General features: G+C 46.4%; 1 protein-coding gene across 1 annotated transcript in view; it reads left to right on the forward strand.

Moving 5' to 3' along the window:
* The window catches only part of TACC2 (transforming acidic coiled-coil containing protein 2), a 261013-nt gene that overhangs the window by 54164 nt on the left and 184514 nt on the right, over positions 1 to 22335 (forward strand). Inside the window, 1 exon segment of the mRNA XM_030940741.1 lies at positions 590 to 702. Coding sequence (XP_030796601.1) covers positions 590 to 702 — 113 coding nt within the window.

A 22335-nucleotide genomic window follows, 5' to 3' on the forward strand; every position in this document is an offset into this window, starting at 1 on the left:
CAACAACAAATCCACTAACCAGTGGACAAGCTTATCCTGGAGTGGAAGAAAAGGATAACCCCTCTCAGAGGGGTTAGGATCCCAAGTGGTTGGGTCCGAATTTCTAAGGGTTCGTCATTTTCTTCTTCCAGTTAGTTTTTTCCCTAGGTTTCCAGCTGAATTCTGGTATGTGAAGCCATCGGTGTGGAGGGAGGAAAGTGTGTTTTCATCTCAGGAGTGCCGCAAACAAATTGGACACTTTCAAGTCTTAGTTTAAATGGCTCTACTTCTCCTAGGGATCTAGTGACCCCAAAGTGTGGTAGGTATCCCCAGTTTTGGTTTTCTACTAAAGCATTCAGTTGGAACTGCTACTGCTTGTTTGACTTTGTTTTTTCCCCACTGGATGAGAGCAGCAGCCACCTTTGCTTTGCTCCCCATATATCCTCAAGGCCTAGCTCAGTGCCACGCATAGTAGGTGCTTCGTTGGATGGCAGAGCAAGTGAACGACCTTATCTTGAATGCTGTGGTGGGGGCTCTGTTGATAAATGTTTTTCTGTTTTCAGAGACTCCTATCTGATTTCCTTTCCAATTTCTCTTTCTCCTGGCTCAGAGGACTTCATCAGCTCAGACGCCAAGGTCCACACAGCCACCGGGGAACAGTCAGAATATAAAAAGGAAGCAGCAGGACATGCCCGGAAGCCCTGACCACAGAGACGCATCCAGGTAGGAGGCCGGCTCTGGAGGACCGATGCAGCCAAAGCCTGCCCTGCTCATTGCCTGCTCCAGCATTAGCTTTGCCCCATTTGCTTTGGAAACTGGATGCTTAAACCCATGATATCGTCCCCAGTGGTGAGACATTCCAAGCAGTGGTTCACAGACCTCTCTGTGACTGGCTAGGCCTGCATGATTGAAAAGTTCATCCTGATTTCCTGCCCAAGGATGAAATTAGTAATTATGGACTTCCATTCCAGCCACACTCCAGAGTATCTTCATTGTCAGAACTGAAAATGGAAAACATCAAGGGTTCCCAGGGGTTTATCAGTGTCTAATCTGTGGCTAAGTGGAGTCTGTATCCCAGTGTGGTGGCTGTTGCGGGCACCGGACCATGAAACAGAGGACTGAGAACACAATTACCAAAGCCACCCAAGCCCTTCGTCCCAGGGAGGCTGGTGCATGAATCCCAGAAACCAGCTGTGGCAGTGGGATGTGGTGGCCCATCAGTCACTGCCTTTTTTTTGAGATGGAGTCTCATCCAGGCTGGAGTATAGTGGCACGGTCTCGGCTCACTGCAACCTCTGCCTCCTGGGTTCAAGCGATTCTCCTCCTTCAGCCTTCCGAGTAGCTGGGATTACAGGCGCCCGCCAGCATGCCCAGCCATTTTTTGTATTTTTAGTAGAGACGGGATTTCACCATATTGGCCAGGCGGGTCTCTAACTCCTGACCTTAGGTGATCCACCCACCTCAGCTTCCCAAAGTGCTGGATTATAGGCGTGAACCACCATGCCTGGCTGGTCACTGACTCTTGTTAAGAGCCACAGCCAGGCCCTAGGGCTCCCTGTCGGGGCTCTCTCCTGGGCCTCTCCCCATGTTGGCCCCACACTCATAGTTTTAGGGGATGCAAGCAGTAGTCCAGCAGACTCGAGCACCTGGTGTCCAGCATGGACACAGGCCAGGCATGCTGGGGACACTTAATAACTGCTTATGGGTTCAACTCACAAACAGGCTGTGAATTTGGTCAGAAAAACCCTGAACAATTGGAACCCAGCTCCCAGGAGTCTATCATGACAGGCCCTAAGGGAAACAAATGAACAGGAACTCTAGGGAACAAAAGTGCAAAATTGAATGATAGGCCCCATCACAGACAATGGAACTTTGGCTCACAGGCTACTTCATAGCTTTGCAAAACCTTGAGACTCAAAGTGACTTTTTTTTTGCTTTGGGTAAGTAAGAGCAACCCCTGGTGGCAGGAATTTCCATGCCTGGGGCATTGTTTTCTGGGTGGCTTGGGCTATGTGGCTTTCCAGAGGAAGTACTTGGGGCATCTTGGCAGGAGCTTTGGATTTCTTTAGGGAAATGGCAATCAGATGGGGCAGAGTGTTTTTTGCTGAGGGAATCAGAATGATGCCTCGAACAGCACCTTTGATCTGTATTCTCTGCTGAAGATGGTGCCTCCTGTACCTCTCCAGACTCCCGTGGCTGTTCCATTTCCATGAACTTTTCCTCAGGGTCACAGGACAAAGGTTTTAGTCTTTGATTCTACTGAGACCTCTAACTTGGCTCTGGATGACTATGAAACTAGTGAATGGATTTGTCTTTTCTGGAATCCCACACAAGTGAAGCCACTCTGGCTAAGGCCCAGCGTCCAGCTCTTCTCTTTCCCTCTTGGTGAGGTCCCAGGATCTCCTAAGAGGCCTGGGAATTGCTCGAGGCCTGTGTCACAGCTGGACTGAAGAGTAGCAGCAGCTCAAATGTCTTTTCTTGCTTATTCCCCGGCTTCGGTCAATTATTATTTTTCCCTTGAAGAATTGCCTCTCATTGGCATGCAAATTGAGCATAAAAGAGGTGCCTGTAATCCCAGCACTTTGGGAGGCTGAGGCGGATGGATCACGAGGTCAGGAGATCCAGACCACCCTGGCTAACATGGTGAAACCCCGTCTCTACTGAAAATACATAAATTAGCCAGGTGTGGTGGCGTGTGCCTATAGTCCCAGCTACCCAGGAGGCTGAGGCAGGAGAATCACTTGAATTCAGGAGGTGGAGGTTGCAGTGAACTGAGATCTCACCACTGCACTCCAGCCTGGGCAACAGAGTGAGACTCCGTCTCAAAAAAAAAAAAAAAAAGAGGTGTCTTCCAAGAGCACACTCAAAAAAGCAGCTTCCTGTTCACAATTAAAAACATGATTCCCCTCCATAAATGTGTGTGTATCTATAGTGCAGGGCCCTGTACTAACTCAGGAATCATCTATCGAGAAGGAACAGGCCCTCCTACTCTGCAAGGGCTGACAGTGAGTCCATCGCTCCTGACTGAGCAGGGCTCCTGTGTGCGGTTTCAGTGAGTCACCCGTCCTTGGTGTCACCAACGAGGATAAAGAGTATTTATCGTTGATTTCACATATGGGTGCCAGACCCTATGCCAAATGCCCTGTGTGCAATAGATCATTGCATTTTTTAAAAACCTATTCAGTTCTGATCCTGAGTCCTTATTCTGCCGGGCTGGTGGGTATGCCCAGTGTATTAGTCTGTTTTCACACTGCTGATAAAGACATACCCAAGACTGGGCAATTTACAAAGAAAAGAGGCTTAATGAAGAACTCACAGTTCTAGTGGCTGGGGAAGCCTCCCAATCATGGCAGAAGGCAAGGAGGAGCAAAGTCACATCTTATGTGGATGGCAGCGGGCAAAGAGAAGAGAGCTTGTGCAGGGAAAACTCCTGTTTTTAAAACCATCAGATCTCGTGAGACCCACTCACTATCACAAGAACAGCACAGGAAAGACCTGCCCCCATGATTCAATCACCTCCCCCCAGGTCCTTCCCACAACACTTGGGAATTCAAGATGAGATTTGGGTGGGGACACAGCCAAACCATATCACCACCCAGGGCAGCCATCCTTGGGACTCCCGTCTCCAGAGCCTGGTGCATTGAGGCCATCATCCATTCCCTCCCCAACCCCAGAACCTTCCCTGTGATGCCAGTGACCACACTGCCCCTCCGGCCGAGGGACTGTGCTGCTTCTCTGCCACTGTAGGCAGGAGGAAATCTTTGGTGAGGCTTTGGGAGCCCCATGGCCACTTTCTTGAGCACCCTCCCTGCTCATTTCCCCTCTGAACCCGAGGACACGGTCTGGAAGTAGAGAGGGACTCTCAGAGGTTCCCCACTGTTCAGGGCCCTTTCTCTCCACTCTCAGGTGCATTGGCCTTGAGGCATCTGTCACTTGGCCTCATTGAACAACCAGCATTTTCTCTTTAAAGGATGTAAGTTTTTAAAAAAGGTGGGAAGAGCCATTGACCTGCAACTCTTTGTTTTCTACTTGGAAGAACTCCAGAGACAGAAAACACAGAAGGGCCTGCAGTGGCTACCTGCTGGGCATGGAGCAAGGGAAGAATGTAGGGAGAATGCATATGTGAATATTTCCAAAGATTGCCCCTCTGCCCAGACATTATCTCCACTCTACATATGAGGAAACTGAGGCTTGGAGCATGATGTAATCTACCTTAGAGGTAGAAAATCCATCGTTTCTCCTCGAGGCTCTTCCCTCTCTCCGAATTATGCTAAAACATGGGGTTTACTCATCCCCAAAGCAGGTTAAGTTCTTCAGTAGGAAGAATGCAGGGTCCCATCAGTTCAACTGCCTTGCTTTCCGGTTGCCACCTGGTGGCGCTGTTGTAACTTAGCCCAGCATAGTTCAACCGCCCAGAGTCTGGGAGTTGCCTCCCTGATGACCATCCCTGCACAGGCCCCTGTGTTCTTGAGGGATAATGATCCTAGCCTCCTAGGGTGAAGCTCAACCCCAGCAGCATCTCTTTCTGCTCACTAGTCTCCACACCAGTACAGCTGATGTACCAGTACAGCTGATGCCCAGTCTGGACTGGTCCCTAGTTTGCCCTCCTTGGATATCACCAACCAGGGACTGAGCAGCGTTTTCCTTTTAGATCCTTAAGACACAACCAATTTTATCATACAACTTTTTGCCAGATAATGGAGCTATTAATATTAGGTTGTACCAAGGAAATTACCATTTAGGTAGGTCAAAAATTGTTGGACATTGGCCATTTCCTGTGCTTCCATGTCATACTTGCTCCTTCTTCCAAAAAAGGCTAAGGGCAGTGTTTCGAGATGATTGGCTTTTCTCAGGGAGTGAGAATCAGGCAGGGAGTGACCTTCAGTGATTCCTAGCTGAATTCCTGGTGCCTTTGGTTACTGACTACAGTGCTTAGGCTCCCAGGCAATGGTAATTGACAAAAGACCAAGCAAATTTCCCAAACAAGGCTTTGTGAGGGGCTTATGTTTGAACACAAGGGAGATGACGCCCGAGCAGAATTCTCCCACTGGCTCCCCGAGGACAGGTCTTTTTGGTGTTTTAAGAAGGGTGCGCTGGGCGTGGTCACTCACACCTGTAATCCCAGCACTTTGGGAGGCCGAGGTGGGCGGATTGCCTGAGCTTAGGAGTTTGAGACCAGTCTGGGCAACACAGTGAAACCCTGTCTCTACTAAAATACAAAAAATTAGCTGGGCATGGCGGCATGTGCCTGTAGTCCCAGACCCTCCGGAGGCTGAGGCAGGAGAATTGCTTGAACCTGGGAGGTGGAGGTTGCAGTGAGCTGAGATCGCACCACTGCACTCCAGCCTGGGTGACAGATCCAGACTCCGTCTCCAAAAAAAAAGAAAAAAAGAAGGGTGACATGAATAAGCATGAGGTATGGGAACATCGTTACGTGTTGGGTAGAGCACAGGGTGCACAGGCACAGTGAAAAAACATGTTAGGCCATGTATTGCATGATCAAAAAATGGCAGATATGGAGCCATAAAAAAGAACGAGATCATGTCCTTTGCAGGGACATGGATGGAGCTGGAGGTCATTATCCTTAGTAAACTAACACAGGAACAGAAAACCAAACACTGCATGTTCTCACTTACAAGTGGGAGCTAACTGATGAGAACACATGGACACATAGAGGGGAACAACACATACTGGGGCCTATTGGAGGGAGGAGGGACAGGATCAGGAAAAATAACTAATGGGTCCTAGGCTTAATACCTGGGTGATGAAATAATCTGTACAACACACCCCCATGACACGAGTTCACCTATGTAACAAACCTGCACTTGTGCGCTTGAACTTAAAATAGAAGTTTATAAAACAAAACAAAACCCCAAAAATGGTAGATAGGCCCCATCTGGGTGGGAATTTTAGTATTATAATGAGCCAGTGGGTGAAGATGGGTGATTCTTCTGGACTTGTGCACATGCGGACAATAGGGTTAATTCCCTTGAGTAAGATGATGGTGGAATGCTGCTAACCTTAGCTTCTTCAAAGTCTCTTGGACAGCAGGGATGGCACCAGATGGGGTATGCAAGGTCTGGTAGAGTCCTGGTAGGGGCCAAGTCTTGTCCATACCCTGTCTCACTTTGTCACTGAATGAAGGAGAGTGGAGTTTTAGCTGTTATCTGATGGTTCTCAAACTTAAGTGGGCACCAAGATCACCTGTAAGGCTGATAAAGACACAGATTGCTAGGCCTCGCCTCCAGAGAGTCTGATACAGCAGGTCTGTGGTGAGGCCTGGGAAGGGGCATTTCGTTTCCTTTTTCTTTTTTTTGAGATGGAGTTTCGCTCTTGCCGCCCAGGCTGGAGCGCAATGGTGCAATCTCAGCTCACTGCAACCTCCACCTCCTGGATTCTAGCAATTCTCCTGCCTCAGCCTCCCAAGTTGCTGGGATTACAGGTGCTTACCACCATGCCTGGCTAATTTTTGTATTTTTAGTAGAGACAGGATTTCACCATGTTGGCCAGGCTGGTCTCGAACTCCTGACCTCAGGTGATCCACCTGCCTAGGCCTCCCAAAGTGCTGGGATTACAGGTGTGAGCCACTGCGCCCAGCCGGGAAGGAGCATTTCCATCAAGTTCCCAGGAATTAGTGCTGCTGGTCCAGGGACCACACAATGAAGACTGCTGCATTCTGCCACGCAGCTGTGTGACCACCTCAGCCCAGTGCTGTTGGGGCTCAGAAGAAGCCTTCTCTGAGAGCTGGAGTAGACAAGGAGGGTCTCCTGGCAGGGGTGGAGGGAGCTTGAGTGAAAAGGGCAGGCTCTAGAGGTCATTCCAGGTAGGGGCAGAATTCCTGAACTGGACCTCTTTGGGGCTGAGCAGGAAGTGAGTGCAGACCGAGGTGGTGACGTTCACTGAAAGCAAGATACGAGGAGTGGCGCCACATTGAGGAGAATCTGTCAGTCAGGTGAGAGTTGAGATTTTATCCTGAAGTTAACAGGAAGCTAAGGAGGTGCTCTGTGGTTTGTATGCTTTTAAACAAGGACTTGGCACAGTGACTCACACCTTTAATCCCAGCACTTTGGGAGGCCAAGGCGGGTGGATCACGTGAGGTCAAGAGTTTGAGACCAGCCAGGTCAACCTGGTGAAACTCCGTCTCTACTAAAAAATACAAAAATTACCCGGGTGTGGTGGCACACACCTGTAGTCCCAGCTACTGGAGAGGCTAAGGCAGGAGAATACCTTGAACCCGGGAGGTAGATGTTGCAGTGAGCTGAGATCATGCCACTGCACTTCAGCTGGGCGACGAGAGTGAGACTGTCTCAAAAATAAAATTAAATTAAATTAAAAATAAAATAAAATAAACAAGGGCTTATGCATACCAGGAAAGTGTTCCAAAGATAAAGGTAGGGGCACTGACTGGTGCACTGGAGGGGTAGAGGCTGGAAGGGGCACTAGGGGATATTCTTGCAGTAGAGGAATAGTGGCTGGAAGGAATCCCAAGGGGGAACCCACAGAACCCGGTGACTGCCTGGGTGTGGGCAGAAGAGGTGGAGTCAAAGAAAAGGAAAATCCTAAGCCCTCCATCTGGCTGAACAGAGTCCCTCTCGGCCAAAGGGATCCTAAAGAAGCCTTAAAAACTAAGTTTGGTCGGGTGCGGTGGCTCACGCCTGTAATCCAGCACTTTGGGAGGCTGAGGCAGGCAGATCACCTGAGGTTGGGAGTTCAAGACCAGCCTGACCAATATAGAGAAACACTGTCTCTACTAAAAATCAAAAAAAAAAAAAAAAAAAAAATAGCTGGGTGTGGTGGCAGGTGCCTGTAATCCCAGCTACTTGGGAGGCTGAGGCAGGAGAATCTCTTGAACCCAGGAGGTGGAGGTTGGGGTGAGCCAAGATCACACCATTGCACTCCAGCCTGGGCAACAAGAGTGAAACTCCGTTTCAAAAAAAAAAACAAAACAACAAAAACAACAACAACAAAAAACTGAGTTTGGAGCCCTGACAGGATGGAGGTCAGACAGCCTTCGCATACCCGCTCCTGACAGGATGGAGGTCAGACAGCCTTCCCATACCCGCTCACTCACTAGCCGATGTTAGACTTTCTTTCCTAAGGGTTCAACAGAAACTAGCAAACCAGCCCTTTTGAAAGACTTGTTCCACCACTGGTTTCAGCCAGGTCCCCTTCCCTTTTTTGGTTTCGACACAGCTGACCAGCATTCCTTCTACATAAGAGATCACCCGCCATGGAGTGGTCCGGCTCCCTGAGTGCCTTCGTGCCCTTTGCGTCACCTTTTAATGTATAGAGCCTAATTTTAATGCATTTAAATGTTGTCTCCACCTCAAAGTAAGCATGGGGTGTAACATGTCTGTTTGCTTACTATGAATGCACGCCCCTCTTCATGAATATTCATAGCTCCTCCTATAATCTGTTGAATGTGTCTACTTAGATAGCCTGTTCAGCATAAATTCTTGTCTCAAGCTTCCCTACCTCGAGTGCCTGCTTCCGGCTTCTGCTGCAAAGTGCGGAAGCGCTTCCGTCACTTCCCAGCCCAAGGGATGGATGGCCAACCTGCAGGCTGCAACCCTTTATTATTTATTTATTTATTTAGAGACGGAGTCTCACTATATCGCCAGACTGGAGTGTGGTGGCGCGACCTTGGCTCACTGCAACCTCCACCTCCCGGGTTCAAGCGATTCTCCTGCCTCAGCATCTCAAGTAGCCGGGACTACAGGTGCATGGCACCATGCCCAGCTAATTTTTGTATTGTTAGTAGAGATGGGGTTTCACCATGTTGGCCAGGATAGTCTCGATCTCTTGACCTTGTGATCCACCCGCCTTGGCCTCCCAAAGTGCTGGGATTTACAGGCATGAGCCACTGTGCCCGGCCAGCTGCAACTCTTTATAAGAAATAAGCTTTCCTCCCCAGGTTTATGAACCTCATGATTCTTCAGTTGACAAGAAGATGCTAAGGTTCTGGACCAAGAACCCAAAATAAAGATCCAACATTAAATACTGGGAGATATAAAGCGAGAGCTAGGCCATGCGTGAGCCACTGCGCCCAGCCCCGTCTGTTTTTTTTTTTTTTTTTTTTTTGGTTGTTGTTGTTTTTCTTTTGTTTTTTGAGACAGAGTTTCGTTCTTGGTGTCCATGATGGAGTGCAGTGGCGTGATCTCGGCTCACTGCAACCTCTACCTCCCGGGTTCAAGCCATTCTCCTGCCTCATCCTCCTGAGTAGCTGGGATTACAGGTGCCCACCACCACGCCCGGCTATTTTTTTTTTTTTTTTTTTTGTATTTTTAGTAGAGACAGGTTTTCACCATGTTGGTCAGGCTAGTCTCGAACTCCTGACCTTGTGATCCACCCACCTCGGCCTCCCAAAGTGCTGGGATTACAGGCGTGAGCCATCACGCCTGGCCTCCACCTGTGTTTTTAATAAGCACCCCAGGGGATTCTTCTGAGCAGAGAAATTTAAGGAATGGTGAGCTATTACCAGAACCACTTTATCAGAATTGCCTGGGATATCAGTTAAAGTACCCATGTCCTGAACACCCTCCTGCCCCCTTAAAAAGTCTGAGCCAGCAGCTTTGGGATAAGACCCCTACATCTGTGTTTGTAATAAGAATCCCATGAGATTCTCATGAGAAAGCAAGTTTGGGAGACACTGACCAGGGTTTACCCCCAGGCCAACAAGGATAGCTAACTTTTGTTTGCACTTTGGATAATTCGCATACAGACTCATTGCCCCCTCTCCCATTCGCTCCTCTGTTTTTTTTTTTTTCAACAAGTATTTATTGGGCACCCATGCTGTGCCTGCTGCTAGGTGGTGAGGATGTAGCTGGCATCACGCACCATGGGGGCTCTGCTCCGGTGGATAAATACACTGTAGTTGAGTTAGAATCGAGCAAGGAAACAAATAGAACAGAGACACTTTTGGGTGGTATGGAGGCTCTGAAAGGTGCCCAGCAGGGTGTCAAGCTAGAGGGTAGCAGGGAAAGTGGCTGCTTTAGATTAGATCTGTCGTTCTCAAAGTGGGGTTTCTGACCCGGTGGCCCCAGCATCACCTGGGAATTTGTTAGAAATGCAAAACTTTGACCCCACTCCCACTCACTGAACCAGAAACTCAGGGTGGGGCCCAGTGATGTGTGTTTTAACGAGCCCAGGGATTCTGGCACCCCTAAGGTTTGAGAATCACGAGATTAGATGGCCAGAGAAGGAGGTGATATAGAAACTGAGTCTGGAATGACAAAAAGGCAGACATGGAAGACCTAGGGGACCATGCATTCCAGGTGGAAGGACAGGCCTTGCAAAGGGCTTAAGGAGGAAGAATTCTTTAGAATCCTCTAAGGAATGCTTTAGAGGAATGGTGACCATTGAGGCAGTGAGAGACGGCCAAGTGGGCAGGGGCCTGATCAGTTAAGCCTGGACCCTGAAGGCCGTGGTGAGGAACTTGGATTTCCTTCTGGTGCTGAGGATGCAAGCAACACTGGGACCAGGCGGTCAAAGAAGGGGCCCAGGTAGAGCCCCAGGCAAAGCCCCAGGCAAGATGTGGTAGTACCTGGAACTAGGGCAGAGTTTCTCAAGCTTCTTTTTATTGTCACTCACTCCTGGCTGCCTGCAAGGAACTTAGAGACATTTATTCCCCATTGCCCTTCCTTCTCCGAGAAAGTTCAGTACCACAGGAAGGCTGTATATGTTTCTGTGCTATGGCCTTTGAGGCCACAGACTATTGTAATATCTAAGGCTCTTTTCACCTCTCAAGAACCAATTTTCACCCCACCTGGTGATAGTCTTGGCCCACTGAGAGTGCATGGACTGAGATGAAAACCAGTGAAGGTAGAGAAAATGTGAGCAGCTTTCCATATTTTGGATATTTTGGAGCTAGAGATGCCAGGACTTGCTGATAGATGGGCTTTAGAAGGAAGGAGAAAAGAGGCCAGGTGCGGTGGCTCATGCCTGTAATCCCAGCACTTTGGGAGGCCAAGGTGGGCAGATCACCTGAGGTCAGAAGTTTGAGATCAGCCTGGCCAACATGGTGAAACCTTGTCTCTACTAAAAACACAGAAATTAGCTGGGCGTAGTGGCGCATGCCTGTAGTCTCAGCTACTCGGGAGGCTGAGGCAGGAGAATCACTTGAACCCAGGAGGAGGAGGTTGCAGTGAGCCAAAATCACGCCACTATACTCCAGCCTGGGCGACAGAGACTCCATCTCAAAAAAAAAAAAAAAAAAAAGAAGGACGGAGAAAAGAATGGAGGAAGATTCCTGAAGCTTTGGCTTAAGCGACTGGGCAGGTGGGATCATGTGCTGAGATGTGCAAAACACTAGGCTCAGGTATGTCTGCTAAGTTCCATGGCCACAGACCTGGGCTCCAGGAGGAAATCCTACAGGCACCAGGTGAAGCTGGCAGGACAAAGTTCCGACCATCACAGACCTGGGCTTGTGCTGGGGGAATCCCAGGAGGGCCTGGCATCTCTGAGAGAAAAGCAGAGTTCTCCTTTCTGCTTCGGGGACAGCTCATTTCCTGCTCCATGCCCAGCTCCTTAGCACCCCAGCCTTTTTGGGGGACAGGTGTCTTACTCGATTTAATAAACACAGGCCCACTACCCACTACAGGTCAAGCTCTGGTCTGGACTAGAGTTACAAAGATGAGGAAGATGTCCAGTCCAATCTAGAGAAAGGCATGCAAATGAATAATTCTAGAACAAGCCCTAGGTTGGGGACTCTGGGAGCACAGGGGCAGGGAGACAGGTACTGGCTCTGCTGGCGAGAACCAGGAGAGGTCTCCAGGGAAGGTTTCTTGGGGCTGGGTCTTCAAAACTGAGTAGAAGTAGAGGATTATGGGGAAAAGACAGTCCCAGGCAGAGAACAGCTGAAGTAGAGGATTACAGGGAAAAAGCAGTCCCAGGCAGAGAACAGCTGTCCTTATTGTAGATCCACAGGAAACAGAATTTAAGAAGGACTAGACACATAGACTTTACGACATTTCAGAACTGCTTTTTTTTTTTTTTTTTTTTTGAGGCAGAGTTTCGCTCTTGTTGCCCAGGCTGGAGTGCAATGGCGCGATCTTGGTTCACCACAACCTCTGCCTCCCAGGTTCAAACAATTCTCCTGCCTCAGCCTCCTGAGTAGCTGGGATTACAGGCATGCACCACCACATCCGGCTAATTTTTTTTTTTTTTTTTTTTAATTTTTTAGTAGAGACAGTGTTTCTCCATATTGGTCAGGCTGGTCTCGAACTCCCGACCTTGGGCGATCCACCTGCCTCAGCCTCCTAAGTGCTAGGATTACAGGCGTGAGCCACTGCGCCTGGCCCAGAGTTTCTTTACATCTGGGAGATAGGAGGTGTAGCATAATATTAAGCTCAACCTCTTGGCTTTTTCAGAAGACAAACTCCTAGTTAGAACAAGCACATCTTTGGTGTGGATAGCAGCAGCTATGGGGAAGGGTTTAGAAACATGGTTTGAAAAAATGAACTAAATAGGCTTTAAATGGAAGGCCAGGATGTTTCTTACTCCTCCCTTTCACTGCCATTTGTGGAATTGGTCTGCTGCAGGCTGGGCGTTGGGCCTAGGGTTACACACATCACCTCACCTGGCAGCTCTGTGTGGATGGCTGTAGATGACCCAAGGGGGCCATATGAGGAAAACAGGGCTCAGAGAAGTTAAGGAAATTGTTTTGGGTCACACAGACAGAAAGTGGCAGCGTAGGGACTAGAACCCCGGCTGGTTTGATCCACCTGAAACGCAGACTCGTAACTAACTCTCACAGGTGTCTTTTTCTTTTTTTTTTTTCCTGAGATGGAGTTTTGCTCTGTTGCCCAGGCTGGAGTGCCGTGGTGCGATCTCAGCTCACTGCAAGCTCCGCCTCCTGGGTTCACGCCATTCTCCTGCCTTAGCCTCCCGAGCAGCTGGGACTACAGGCGCCCGCCACCACGCCCGGCTAATTTTTTGTAATTTTTAGTAGAGACAGGGTTTCACTGTGTTAGCCAGGGTGGTCTTGATCTCCTGACCTTGTGATCCACCCGCCTCCGCCTCCCAAAGTGCTGGGATTACAGGTGTGAGCCACGGTGCCCGGCCCACAGGTGTCTTCAAGTATTTGTGTTCTGGTCTCCATAATTAGAAAGTGAACCTTGGTCAATCTTTAACATTTAATTTTCCTATAAACAGGGTCAGTTCTTAGCAGAAAAGAGAAAAATCAGAAAGATCTCAGCTGTGCTTTGCGCATCAGCCGGGGCCAGCTGTTAGGGACCGAGCCCTGTGTTTCCCAGGCGGCCTGCTCTGTTCCTTCCAAGCTTGGGTGGACGCTGAGATCAATTCCCAGGCTCCTGCCCAGCCAGGGTGTGTCCAGAGTGGAGGGCAGCCTCCGCCCCTCCTCGTCCTGCTTCTGACTCATTATTTATCTTTGGCAGGAAGTAAACACAGAGAGGAGGGTGGGAGGGAGAGGAGGAGGGAGCTCCTGACTTTTGACACTGGCTGAAAAGGAAGATCATGTGCTGAATTAGGTGTGTGCCTTGTTTCCTGCTCCTCTGGTTTCAACAGAGCATTTGAGGCTTTAAACAACAGGGGAAGAGGAGTATTTTTCCATTATGAGATAATACCCGTTTATTGTAGCAACTTGGAACATAGCCAAGAGTGCAGAGTGGGGTGGAAAAAATCACCAATGCCCCTACCATATGTGGACAAGGGCTTTCAAAATGTTAATGTTTTCCTCACACTCTTCTGTTTTTTTTCTAGTTCCTTTCTTTATTGACTGTAAGATAGCTATATTTTGTTAGGTGGTATATTAAGTGTGCATATATATTATAAAAACATGCAAATTATATATTATACATATATTCTAATATATTATAACATACAAATAATATATACTATATAAATTACATATATTATTATATATATACACACACACACACCTATAGATATGTGTGTGTGTGGCTGGGCGTGGTGGCCTACTCTTGTAACCCCAGCACTGTGGGAGGCCGAGGCAGGTGGATCACTTGAGGTCAGGAGTTTGAGACCAGCCTGGCCAACATAGTGAGACCCCGTCTCTACTAAAAATACAAAAATTGGCTGGGCGTGGTGGCTCAAGCCTGTAATCCCAGCACTTTGGGGGGCCGAGATGGGCGGATCACGAGGTCAGGAGATCAAGACCATCCTGGTTAACACGGTGAAACCCCATCTCTACTAAAAACTACAAAAAACTAGCCGGGCGAGGTGGCGGGCACCTGTAGTCCCAGCTACTCGGGAGACTGAGGCAGGAGAATGGCATGAACCTGGGAGGCAGAGCTTGCAGTGAGCCGAGATCCGGCCACTGTACTCCAGCCTGGGCGACAGAGCAAGACTCCGTCTCAAAAAAAAAAAAAAAAAAAAAAAGCAAAAATTAGCTGGGCATGGTGGTGCATGCCTGTGGTCCCAGCTACTTGGGAGGCCGAAGCAGGAGAATCGCTTGAACCCAGGAGGCAGAGAGGTTGGAGTGAGCCGAGATCGTGCCACTGTGCTCCAGCTTGGGTGACAGAGCAAGACTCTGTCTCAAACAACAACAACAAAAAGTGTGTGTGTGTGTGTGTGTGTGTGTAGCTTATATATATGTATATGCACTTTCAAAATAATATGGCCGGGCGCGGGGGCTTACGCCTGTAATCCCAGCACTTTGGGAGGCTGAGGTGGGTGGATCACGAGGTCAGGAGATCGAGACCATTCTGGCAAACACGGTGAAACCCCGTCTCTACTAAAAATACGAAAAAATTAGCTGGGCTTGGTGGTGGGCGCTTGTAGTCCCAGCTACTTGGGAGGCTGAGGCAGGAGAATGGTGTGAACCTGGGAGGTGGAGCTTGCTGTGACCCGAGATCACACCACTGCACTCCAGCCTGGGCGACAGAGCGAGACTCCGTCTCAAAACAAAACAACAACAACAAAAATAATAGGCTATTTTCAGAACAGTTTTAGGTTACCAAAAAATCGTGTAGCTAGTACAAAAGAGTTCCCATGCACCCTTCCCTCCTCCATACGGTTTCTCCTATTATTAACACCTCACATTAATGTGGTATATTTGTTTCAATTAATGGGCCAATATTGATACATTATTATTAACTAAAGTCTATACAGTAAGTTATCACTCAGTCTCATTAATAGGTTCTTAGAAACTGCAATTTTAAATGAAATGACGTATAATGAGACCAGTTTTTTTCTCATCATTATACTGAAACTACATTGAACAAAACCACATTATTGAAGAGCCTACTCTATATCTGTTTGCTCCAAGTTGCAGTTTCCAAGAACCACTGGACAATATTGAGGACTTACTGTCATTTACATTAAAGTTCAGTTTGTGTTATACATTCTGATGGATTTGACAAATGCACGATGTCATGTATCCATCGTTATATTAGTTTCACTGCCTTTAAAACCCCTTAGGCTCCACCCATTCCCCTTCCTCCATCCTCCCACATTCTTGGGAATCACTCTCTTTTTAGTGTCTCTATAGTTTCTTCTAATTCCTTTTTTATTGGTATCAGATACATACTGTGAGTTGTCTAAATTTGAGAGCTTGATGAATGCTTATACTCCTATACACCTGTATTATCACACCCAGTTATAGATCTAGGTCATTTTCATCATACCAGATTGTTCTCTCTTGTTCCTTCCCAGTCAATACCCCTTCCCAAGAGTAAAACTATTCTGACTTCTATCACCATTGATTGGTTTTGATAGTTCTTGAACTCTATATAAATGGAATCAAACAGCTTATATGCTTTGCTGTCTGGCTTTTATACACGGACACTTGTTGATTTTTAAAATTATTTTTTATTGTGGTAAAAGGGCAGAACATAAAATTTACCATCCTAACCATTTTCTAAGTGTACAATTCAGTGGTATCGGTTATAATCACATTGTTGTGTGACCAGTGTCTCTATAGTTTATTAGGTGAGAAGCTAGCATCATTGATTTGAGACCTTTCTAAAATATGGGCATTTTAGTGCTATAAATGTCACTCTGAGACCTGTTTTAACTGCATCCCACAAATTATACTTGTTTTCATTTTCATTCTGTTCAAGTACTTTACAATTTCCTTCTTTCTTCTTTTACTCATGGACTATTCAGAGATGTGTTACTGTTTCCAAATAGTTGGGGATTTTCCAGATATCCTTCTGTTATTGATTTCTAATTTAATTTCATTGTAGCCAGATAGGATACTTTGTATAATTTGAATCATCTCAAATTTATGCACAGAATATGGTCTCCCTTGTACATGTTCCATCTGTACTTGAAAAAAATGTTATTTTGCTATTATTGGATGGTGTTTAAAAAGTGTTAATTAAGTCAAGTTGGTCATAGCATTGTTCACGTCATCTGTATCCACACTGATTTTCTATCCACTTGTTCAATTATTGAGAGCGGTTTGGAAATACCAGACTATAATTGTGGATCTGTCCATTACTCCTTTCAATTCTACCAGTTTTTACTTCTTGTGTTTTGAAGCTCTGTTATTAGATAAAAAATTTTAGACTTTTTAATCTTTATTTTAGAATGTATAAAATTTTAAAATTTATACAGATAAATCGAATCCTTTATCATTATAAAATTATCTTCTTTATGCCTGTAATATTTTTTGCTGCAAAATCTACTTTGTCTTAAATAATATAGACAACAGCCTGATTACTATTTGCATAGTACATCTTCCCCTTCTTTCAATCTTTTACATTTAGCCTATTTGTGCTTTAAAAAAAATTTAAGTACCTATATTGAAGGCAGCATAGAGTTGGATCCTGTTTTATTAATGCACTCTGAAAATCTATACCTTTTTCTTTTTTTGAGACAGGGGTCACTCTATCACCCAGGCTGCTCTATCACACCAGTGCAATGGTGTGATCTTGGCTCACTGCAGCCTCCATCTTCCAGGTTCAAGTGATTCTCCTGCCTCAGCCTCCCAAGTAGCTGGGACTACAGGCGCCCGCCACCATGCCCAGCTAATTTTTTTTTTTTTTTTTTTCCTGAGACAGTCTCACTCTGTCACCCAGGCTGGAGTACAGTGGTATGATCTCAGCTCACTGCAACCTCCGCCTCCCAGGTTCAAGTGATTCTTGTGCCTCAGCCTCCTGAGTGGCTAGGATTACAGGCGTGCACCACCACACCCAGCTAATTTTTGTATTTTTAGTAGAGAAAGGGTTTCACCATGTTGGTCAGAGTGGTCTCAAACTCCTGACCATGTGATCCACCTGCCTTGGCCTCCCAAAGTGCTGGCATTACAGACGCGAGCCATCGCGCTCAGCCTAATTTTTGTGTTTTTGGTAGAGATGGTGTTTCACCATGTTGGCCAGACTGGTCTCAAACTCCTGACCTCAAGTGATCTGCCTGCCTCGGCCTCCCAAAGTGTTGGGATTACAGGCATAAACCACTGTGCCCAGTCTGAAAATCTGTACCTTTTAACTGGAGTGTTTACAACATTCACATTTAATGTGATTATTAATATGATTGGTTTAAATCTATAGTCTTGTCTCATTTTTCCTCCTTTTTTGCCTTCTTTTGGATTATTGTATTAGCTACAACTATTTGTGTTATTTTAGTGGTTGCTTTAAGAAGTACAACATACATATTTAATATCTCACATTCTACTTTCAAATGATTATATCATTTTACATATATTAGAAGAGGCTTACAACAATATGCTTCCATTCTGTTTCAGTCTTTGTTCTATTTTGTCTTTCTACATAAGCTACACATCCCATAATACATATTATTTGTGCTTTAATCAGGCAATTATCTTTTAAAAGAGATTTAAGTAATAAGGAAAAAGAGACTGTATTTACTTGCATAGTTACATTTTCTGGTGTTCTTTATTCTGTTGTGTAGATCCTGAGTAACATTTAGTATTCTTTTCTTTCTGCTTGAAGGTATTCCTTTAACATTTCCTGAAATGTAGGTCTGCTAGGGGTTATTTTAGCTTTTGTATGTCTGGAAAAATCTTTATTTCACCTGGTTTAGGAAAACATTTTGTCTAGGCAAAGAGTTCTAGGTAGGCAGTTTTTTTCTTTCAACACTTTAAAGATATTGTTTCTGTATACTGGCTTTTATTATTTCCAACAAAATTCTTACCTTTGTTCTTTTCTTCTCTGGCTAGTTTTAGTATTTTTCACTTTGGCACTGGTTTGAAGCAGTCAGGTTATGACATGCCTTGGTGTAGGTTTTTCACTGTTTCAGGTTTTTTGTTTTGTTTTTTAGACAGAGTCTTACTCTGTCACCCAGGCTGGAGTGCAGTGGCCTGATCTCGGCTCACTGCAACCTCTGCCTCCCAGGTTCAAACAATTCTCCTGCCTCAGCCTCCCAAGTAGCTGGGATTATAGGCGCCCTCCACCACACCCAGCTAATTTTTGTATTTTAGTAGAGATGGGGTTTCACCATGTTGGCCAGGCTGATCTCAAACTCCTGACCTCAGGTGATCCACCCGCCTTGGCCTCTCAAAGTGCTGGGATTATAGGCATGAATCATTGCCCTGAACACTGGCCCTTGCTGTTTCTTATGCTTGGCATTAGTTGAGATTCTTGAATATGTTGGTTCATAGTTTACATCATATTTGGAGATTTTTCAGTCATCAGTTCTTCAAATATTTTGTATCTCCCCTACTCCTGTGGGGACTCCACACATATATTTGGTTACTTGAATTTGTCTCACAGTTCACTGATGCTTTTTTGTTGTTGTTGTTATTTCTTTCTTTCTTTTTTTTTTTTTTTTTTTTTTTTGAGACAGAGTCTCACTCTGTCACCCAGGCTGGAGTGCAGTGGCACGATCTCGGCTCACGGCAAGCTCTGCCTCCTGGGTTCACACCATCCTCCTGCCTCAGCCTCCTGAATAGCTGGGACTACAGGCACCCACCACCACGCCTGGCTAATTTTTTGTGTTTTTAGTAGAGATGGGGTTTCACCGTGTTTGCCAAGGTGGTCTCGATCTCCTGACCTTGTGATCCGCCCGCCTCGGCCTCCCAAAGTGCTGGGATTACAGGCGTGAGCCACCGCGCCTGGCCTGTTTTTATTTCTCTCAGTCTTAATTCTCTCTGTGTTTCATATTAGAACATTTTTAATGCTAGATCTTGAAGTTCACTAATCTTTTTCTCTGCAGTGTCTAACCTGTCATTAATTTCACCCAGTGGGTTTTTCATTTTAGACATCCTAGTTTTCATTTCTAGAAGTTTGATTTGGGTCTTTTTTTACATCTTCCCTCTGTGCTTAACCTATTCGGTCTTCCCTCTAGCCTCCTGAACATATGGAATACAGTTATAATTCTGGAAAAAAAGTCCTTTTGTACTAATTCTATCATCTGTGTAATTTCTGCGTTCAAGACAAATTATGTGATTTTTTTTTTTCCGTTGTGGGTCACATTTCCCTGCTTGCAGGCTAGACACAGTGGACTTTAAGCTTTTTGGGTTCTGGATATTTTCATATTCCTATAAATATTATTGAACTTTGCTCTGGGATGCAGTTAAGTTATTTGGAACAGCTTAATCCTTTGCATCTCACTTCGTTAGATGGAATGAGAGCAGTGTTTAGGTGAGGATTAATCTTCCCCAGTACTGAGGCAAAACCTGCCTTAGTGCTCAACAGATGCCTTACGAGTGATGAGGTACTCCACTCTGGCTGGTGGGAACAGGAACTATTCCCAGCTCTGTGTGAGCTTTGAGGATTGCTCGTCCTAAACCTTTCAGGTTTTTTTTTTTTTTTTTTTTTTTTGAGACAGAGTCTTGCTCTGTCACCCAGGCTGGAGTGCAGTGACACGATCTCGGCTCACTGCAACCTCCGATTCCCGGGTTCAAGTGATTTTCCTGCCTCAGCCTCCCGAGTAGCTAGGACTACAGACGCACGCCACCACGCCTGGCTAATTTTTATTTTTAGTAGAGATGGGGTTTCACCATATTGGCCAAGCTGGTCTCAAACTCCTGACCTTGTGATACACCTGCCTCGGCCTCCCAAAGTGCTGGGATTACAGGTGTGAGGCACCGCACCCGCCCAACCTTTCAGGTGTTCTGTACCTCACCTCAGGGGGTTTCCACACCTGTACATGCTCATCAGTACTTTGCCTGTCTCTGGGGTTCTCTCTGTTCAGTCCTCTCTAGTAATCTGCCCTGGGAACTGCTGCTGTCTCAGTCTCCCCAGATACGCAGCTTCACTCGGCTCACTACAATCTCAGCTCACTACAATCTCTGCCTCCCGATCTCGGCTCACTACAATCTCTGCCTCTCGGATTCACACCATTCTCCTGCCTCAGCCTTCCGAGTAGCTGGGACTACAGGTGCCCGCTACCACGCCTGGCTAATTTTTTATATAGTTTTTATATATTTTTTATATTTTTTAGTAGAGGCGTGTTAGCCAGGATGGTCTTGATCTCCTGACCTCGTGATCCGCCTGCCTTGGCCTCCCAAAGTGCTGGGATTACAGGTGTGAGCCACCGCGCCCAGCCACCATTGTTTTCTTCTATCTCCAGGATTCCTGCTCCTCCTTTCCTCTGTTCCTTAGTAGCTAATCCTCCCTTTGTCCAACCCTTCTTGTAGTTAATATTTCCTCATATGACATTTTCCAACCTAGGCTCTCTGAAAACATTGAAAAGCTACCATATCAAGTTCCTTTCTTGGGTTTTAAATGAGAATGCAGCAAAACACCTGGCATTATTTTGGAAGAGGCGGGGAGACCCTTCTAGAAAAAAAGAGCAAGAGATAAGATGCCGCGGGCGAAGTTGTTTCTCTTCTCCCTTCAAGAGTTGCTTGTATCATCGACACTTGCAGTCTCCGCTGTGTCTTGCTGTGATCTCAAATGCCAACTTTGACGGTGGTTAATCTTCCCAAACTTGTCACTGCAGCTGTGTTAGTGCTGGGAAGGAAGCTGGATGATCTTTATGTCTTTGACATTGAGCCAGCTTGGCGCCCAGTAATGTTGACTCATCCACTTTTTTCCCCCATTTAGATTAATGGGATTACAGAGAGACAATCTCAACAAAATAGACTGGCAATCAGGATTTATTCTGAAAAGAAACCCTTCATCACATTTTTGAGCTCAGGACATATGAGCTCTGTCTGAGACAGGTAACACCGGTAACAACATATGGGTCAGAGAATGCCCCAAATTCTCTGAAAGATTTTCAGTCATCAAGAGACATTTCCACTATGTGCCCTGTTTTGTACAATGTTTTCTGTGGCAGGAAAATGATTTTAATTAATGCTATGAGTCTTATCAAGAAGGGATATAGACTGGGCATGGTGGCTCATGCCTATAATCCTAGCACTTTGGGAGACTGAGGTGGGCTGATTGCTCGAGCTCAGGAGTTTGAGACCAGCTTGGGAAACATGGCAAAACCCTGTCTCTACAACGAATTAGCCGGGTGTGTGAAGGGGTGGCCTGCCCCTCCACACCTGTGGGCGTTTCTTGTTAGGTGGAACGAGATACTTAAGAAATGAGACACAGAGACAAAGTATAAAGAAAGAAAAAGTGGGCCCAGGGGACCGGCGCTCAGTGTACAGAGGACCCACGCTGGTCTCTGAGTTCCCTCAGTATTTATTGATCATTATCTTTACCATCTTAGAAAAAAGGAAGTGACAGGATAATAGGATCTTCGTAGGGAGAAGGTCAGCAGTAAGACATATGAATAAAGATCTCTGTGACTTAAGTTTAAGGAAAAGTGCTGTGCCTTGATACGCATATGTAAACATCTCCAGGCTTGGTGGCTCACACCGCCTTGATACAGCGTATGTAAACAACTTACAGGCCCGGTGGCTCACGCCCATAATCCCAGCACTTTGGAGGCCAAGACGAGTGGATCACCTGGGGTCGGGAGTTCGAGACCAGCCTGACCAACATGGAGAAACTCCATTTCTACTAAAGATACAAAATTAGCTGGGCATGTTGGCACATGCCTGTAATCCCAGCTACTTGGGAGGCCGAGGCGGAGAATCGGTTGAACCTGGGACGCGGAGGTTGCAGTGAGCTGAGATCTTGCCATTGCACTCTAGCCTGGGCAACAAGAGCAAAACTCCGTCTCAAACAAAAAAAGAAAAAAGAAGAAGAAGAAGGGATATAACAAAAATACATTTACTACTCTTTGTTGTTCAAAATATCCTCATGCTGTCAAAATAACATATAAAAACACCACCAAAATCTAGCTATACAAGCAGAACTCTCATTTGCATTTTTCTTTTTTTTTTTTTTTTTTTTTGAGACGGAGTCTTTCTCTGTCACCCAGGCTGGAGTGCAGTGGCCGGATCTCAGCTCACTGCAAGCTCCGCCTCCCGGGTTCCCGCCATTCTCCTGCCTCAGCCTCCCGAGTAGCTGGGACTACAGGCGCCACCACCTCGCCCGGCTAGTTTTTTGTATTTTTTTTTTAGTAGAGACG

Source organism: Rhinopithecus roxellana, chromosome 11 (assembly GCF_007565055.1).
Source record: "Rhinopithecus roxellana isolate Shanxi Qingling chromosome 11, ASM756505v1, whole genome shotgun sequence".
Taxonomy (NCBI): Eukaryota; Metazoa; Chordata; class Mammalia; order Primates; family Cercopithecidae; genus Rhinopithecus; species Rhinopithecus roxellana.